The sequence below is a fragment of the Cariama cristata genome, unplaced genomic scaffold, assembly GCF_000690535.1.
Source record: "Cariama cristata isolate BGI_N322 unplaced genomic scaffold, ASM69053v1 scaffold10605, whole genome shotgun sequence".
In the NCBI taxonomy this organism is placed as follows: domain Eukaryota; kingdom Metazoa; phylum Chordata; class Aves; order Cariamiformes; family Cariamidae; genus Cariama; species Cariama cristata.
Window position 1 is genome coordinate 2,979 of NW_009616951.1, and position 5,255 is coordinate 8,233.

Below are 5,255 nucleotides of genomic sequence, written 5' to 3' on the forward strand. Positions count from 1 at the left end.
GACATAACAATAATGAAAAAATGGTATTGAGTATACTTGATAATGATGTACACTTTAAAACAAATCAATAGACTATGATGTAAACAAAACAGTAAGATAACACTTTAAAAACAAGACAAACATTTATCCATCGATAGTATACAGTAAACCAACAGTCCACTGTGCAGATGCACTTATCAGGATGGTAGTCATAAAATGATTAAGTGTGTTAAAGTAATGTGTTATAAAAGTCTATTATAATTTTCTACTTGTATATCTCATATAACAGAGCGCTGTTTGTTAATTGTTTCTATAGTGCTTTTTTTTTTTTTTTGACATTCCCATTGATCAGTTTTTGGTTAACATGTAGGCTGCAACAGGCTTACTGTAGAGGTGGTAGAGAACGATAGAGGGAAGAGGGGATATATACAGAAAGGCCATGCGCAGCTTCCCACCAAGAAGTCCTGGTGCTCCATAATTTTACGGTTCAGAATTTCACATGGTCTGCTGCAGGGGAAAGAAAAAACAACAACAAAGAAAGAGACATTAGAGAGAGATACATCTATATTTTAATAAAAGTCATTCTAATAAGACACATTTACATCCTCACTGCGTTGCCCAAGAGTATGTTGCAGAGAGAACATTTTATTCCCTTAATTTTCTGATGTAGGGTGAAATTGCTAATAACACACTTGGCATCCTCTTTCATCTGCACCTAGGGCTTTCCATTTCCAGTGTGCTTCACACACACTGACAAGACAATTAGTGAGAGAGGGAGGTGGGCGAATAATAGGCTTATTTTTAGACAGGATAGAGGTAGAGAGTGAGTAAGGAGAGGGCCAAAGGAATCCCTGACCCCTGTTAGCTCCTGTTCCCTTCGGAGAGAGCCACCGATAGTCACATTAAAATCTGATCATAAGGAGCCATGAGCCAAAGGCAAATCAGGCCCAGAGACAAAATACAGACATAGAAACCTGGTGCTCAGGGGACCCTCTTCTGGGAGCAAATTGCCTCTCTTGGGATGTACTCGTGAAAATCCTCCCCTGAAAGACCCAACGCTTGTCTCCTGCAGAGCTAGGCTAGCCAGCCTGCCTACCAGGATCTCGTCAACCATGGAGGAAAAGAAAAACATGTGCCAGAGCGGCAAATGTTTCAATTACCCAACTCCCACTCAGGGCAGCTTTGGGAATTGCCCCTCAGCATTGCAGAGTGCCAACCAAGGTCCTCATCTGGCAAAACACTTGAGCTCATGCACAATTTCACATGCTCGGGTGGCAGCATGAAATGATGTGTCCCTGAGAGATTTGCTCGCCTTTAGTTTATGCATGGACACAGGGAGTAACAACCCACGAATAGGATCAAAACACACATGCTGCTGCATGAAAATGGCCACTGGTGGGTCTGTAAACCTTGGGGATGCTGGGGGACACAGCCCTTTTCTACCAGCCTCCAAAGGTGGTTTATGTCCCACAGCTGCGAGGTGTTAAGAGGACAAGTGCTTCTGGCAGAGCAGTGGCTCACGCAGGCGCTCACACCGCCCTCGTGAAGAACAGGCTCCTTGCCTGACCCACAGCCAGACCCTCTCATTGCCCAGTAGCCTGATCCCCAAGAAATCCCATCAAATTCAATATGTTGACCCTACTTCTTTCCAGCAAAGGTTTTCCACGGTCCTCAACAGCATGGCTGATGCTTTGTTTGACAGACTGTGCCATGCTCCCTACTTACAAAAGAAATATATCCCATGGATGTTCCTTGCCTAGTCTGAAATCACTAACTATTGACCATGTGAGTTTAAGCACACGCACACCCCACACACACAGAAGTAAAAAGAATTCAGAAAAAAAAAAGTTTCCTGAAACAAATGCTGAAAACAATCTCAAAGAGTTCAAAAATGAGGCTCTTCCAATGCAAATTATCTCCTTTTGGGTGGAACAGGCTGTTTTGCATGTGTTATGGAAATGGATTAACATGTCAGGTGTCACGTCTGTCATTCGGGAGAGCAGTACATTGGGTAATGCAGAACATTTTCACTAACAGGGATAGCTTGGTGTTCATCCCTACATGAACAGGGGTCCATGGCCACAGTTAGCGCGTCATTTATACATACGGTACTTTATTAAGGTCAGTAGAGATAAGGGCCACCACCAAGACAAGTAACTTCTGTTGACTGCTAAAGATATCATCAGAGAACTGCCTCCCAAATTAATTTCCAGCATTTAAGTACTTGCCTGTAATATGTGACCTAAGGAGGAAACAGGTTGCGTATCTGTGTATATTAAATGGCCTTCATTGGGAAAAATCTAGTGACCTCTTGTTTAACTGGCTGAACTGCTCTTTACTCCTCTTACTCCTGGGGTAAAAAAACAGTGACGAACTGAAACCCTCAAGGGATTTTTCTCTCAGGAACATCAGCTTAACATTCACAAAGAAAAGCAATGGAAAAATGACACTGCTGCTACAGCTGTGAAATAATACTCTGTAAGTCAAAGAAAAGGACAAACTCCTCCATCATTCCCACTCAGAGATACCTAGCAGCCTAGGGAAGCCCAGGATCTGCAGGTAGGGTGAAAGGCTATGTTGCTTGCGGTATTCATTCTGGTCTTAAACACATACAAGGACCTCTAAAGAAACCCACCATGAGCAAGGCCTCCACTGCAGCTGAACAGCAGATTTCTGCTCAGACCAAGCCAGCCTTGCAGATGCACAGCAGCTGATGATGACCCAATCCTGCTTACCCCAGGAAAGGAAATATGCCACTAAGAGCAAAAGAGAAGTTACACCTTTTCAGCTGACTCATTACCAGAGTGGTCTTTACCATCAATAGTGTAAATCCCTGAGGCATCTGCAGGCAGCTGGGAGCTGTGCAGAGCAAGAGTAATCTAAACACAGCCGTCAGACTCCAGGGGATGCAAGAAGGGAGGGTGCGAACACCGTAAAACAGGTATTTTAGGCACAAGGAAACATTGTTTGTTGTAAGTCATAGGGCTGCTCTGTATCTTTGCTTCAGTTACTGAATTTCTGTCGAGTTGGCAGAGCGTGAAGCCACTGAGGTCCCACAAGCTTGGTCCCTCTGCCCGAGCCAGCCCTCTTTTGGGGGGGATGTAGTGCCCTTATACAAAGCAATTCACCACAAAGAGAAACAGTGAAAAGGAACTTACTGTTCTATTGGGAACTTCTACATCTGTGAAACAAACATGCTGCTACTCAGTTCATCTACTGATAACTGGGATATCTACAGAAAAAAAAACAAAGAACACAACACATTAAAACATTGTCTTGAGATCAGGCTGCTCATCCTGTCTTCAATATCAGGCTAGTAAGTACATCAGTGTCTTATAAAACAGGAACCATTCCCAAGATTGTCTTTATTTTGCCACACCAAGTACAACATAGCTGCATCACTACTGATGTCTCGTGGAGTACATGGTGATTGTACTGGGATTTTAACTCCATAGACTACAAGACCGAAATGCCCTGAAACTATCTGGCTGAAAGAGGACTCATACAGCCACAGAACAACGCTGCACAGGAATTTCTGCTCTCTTCTCATGACCAATACGAGTAGGAGTAAGATCTCCTTTACCTGAAAATAACAACAAAGCACAGAAAAGGACTAGCAATCCCTTCTGCAAGCAGTAAAACACTGCCTAGGACTTACACAGGCAAAACTTCTACTGAAAGCCTCGTGACCTCGCGCTAGCAAAAGACTAGAGGATGCCCCCTGAGATATTACTGACATTCGGCATGGCTAACAGTCTCCTAACAGAACAAAGTGACACCCCATTTCCTTTGCAATAGCTCTAAACCCGAGAGCATGACAAATAAAAATGCTAAAATTAGTACTGGGGGAAAAATAAAAAAAAGTGTTTGAAAACATCTCTGGTCTAACTGGGAAAAGTTGTGGCACATCAAATTATCAGGAAGCATCACTAGGACAGGTTGTGCATATACAGTTCAGGACTGGTGCGGAAGCAGCCATCACAACTCAGTATCTTCAGAGGAAAGTTTTGGAGAGAATTATGGCTCGGCAGACATGCATGAAATCCTGTACACTTACGGCAGTGCTACAACGGCACGTACTGCACATCCAGAGTCATTTCTGTAGGGATGGGTGATGTTACTGGTGTAAATAAGCTTCAGATTTCATAGCCTCACCCTTGATTTTTGGGGCTTTGGTTGTTTCTCGGGTTTTTTTTGGTTTTTTGTTTGTGGGTGTTGGTTTTTTGGTGGTGGTTTTCTTTTTTCCCTGGTTGTTTTTAGAGTCCAATCTTGCAGTGGGGAGAGGCCGCTTTGTGTTTTCACTTCCACTTTCCAGCCAGGAGAGGACATGCCAAAATACCACAGGGAAGGATGCTGAGGGTGGTATTTCTGCTTGAGACTGAAAGCAGAAGCGCTGCAGGTCTTGCACAACAGTACGGTTGGGAATTTTACAGCCCGTTTTTTCAGGACCCAGAGAGGGTGTTGTTTTTGGAGAAGCGCCTGCACCCCTGCCAATCGCCCATCCCTACACTCCGGCCGGGCTTGCCGCCCGTCTCGCACATGGCAGGACCCACCAATCCCCAGATACATACACACACACACGCACACACACGCGCACGCACACACACGCTGCCTCGGCACGCCCGAGCCTGTGCCGAGCCGAGCGGGTCGGGAAGGCGCTCGGCCCCACGCAGGATCCGGCCCTCGCCCGGTCCTCAAGATCTGAACACGTGAAAGAAAGCCATTGAAAGGGCCAAACCTGATTTGCGGTAGCTGTTGCAGCGAAGGGGACGCTGGTGGCAGGAGTTGTTGCTGCAGACACAGTGGTGGGCGTAGCACCGTGCATCATGGGCACTTTCGGAAGGGAACCATGGAAGCGACATACGGGAGGGTGGAGCGTATATATTTTGTTTTGTTTTGTTTTATTTTTTTTAATGTAACCATGGCAACATGTGGTGGATTTGGGGGCGTGGCAGGAATCACAGCAACAAGCCATGTGACATCGTCATGAAGGACACATCGGGGCGCAGCATGCAATCACAGTGCAAAGCAAGACAGCGTTGGGAAAAAAAATAAACAAGAGAGAAGGGGAAAAGCCAATTACAATTATAATTAAGGAAAAAACCAAAACATTCTCAACACTTAGTACATTTATAAGCAGAACAATGATGTATTAGACTCCGAGGGCCAAATTTCCAAAGGGGGGAGAGGGCGGGTGTGCTAGCAAAAGCCCACGTCAGCTCGCACCCGTGGGGAGTTAGACACAGCCAGTGCACGTTCCTTTGGGTGGGGACATT

General features: G+C 45.3%; 1 protein-coding gene across 1 annotated transcript in view; it reads right to left on the reverse strand.

Annotated features, from left to right (window-relative positions):
• Positions 1–309: 309 nt before the first annotated feature.
• The window catches only part of LOC104161804 (muscleblind-like protein 3), a gene marked incomplete at its 5' end in the record, with an annotated part of 17,494 nt that continues 12,548 nt past the window's right edge, over positions 310–5,255 (reverse strand). The window contains 3 exons of the mRNA XM_009700349.1: positions 310–486; positions 3,138–3,211; positions 4,718–4,812. Coding sequence (XP_009698651.1) covers positions 3,155–3,211; positions 4,718–4,812 — 152 coding nt within the window. The remainder of the gene's footprint in view (positions 487–3,137; positions 3,212–4,717; positions 4,813–5,255) is intronic.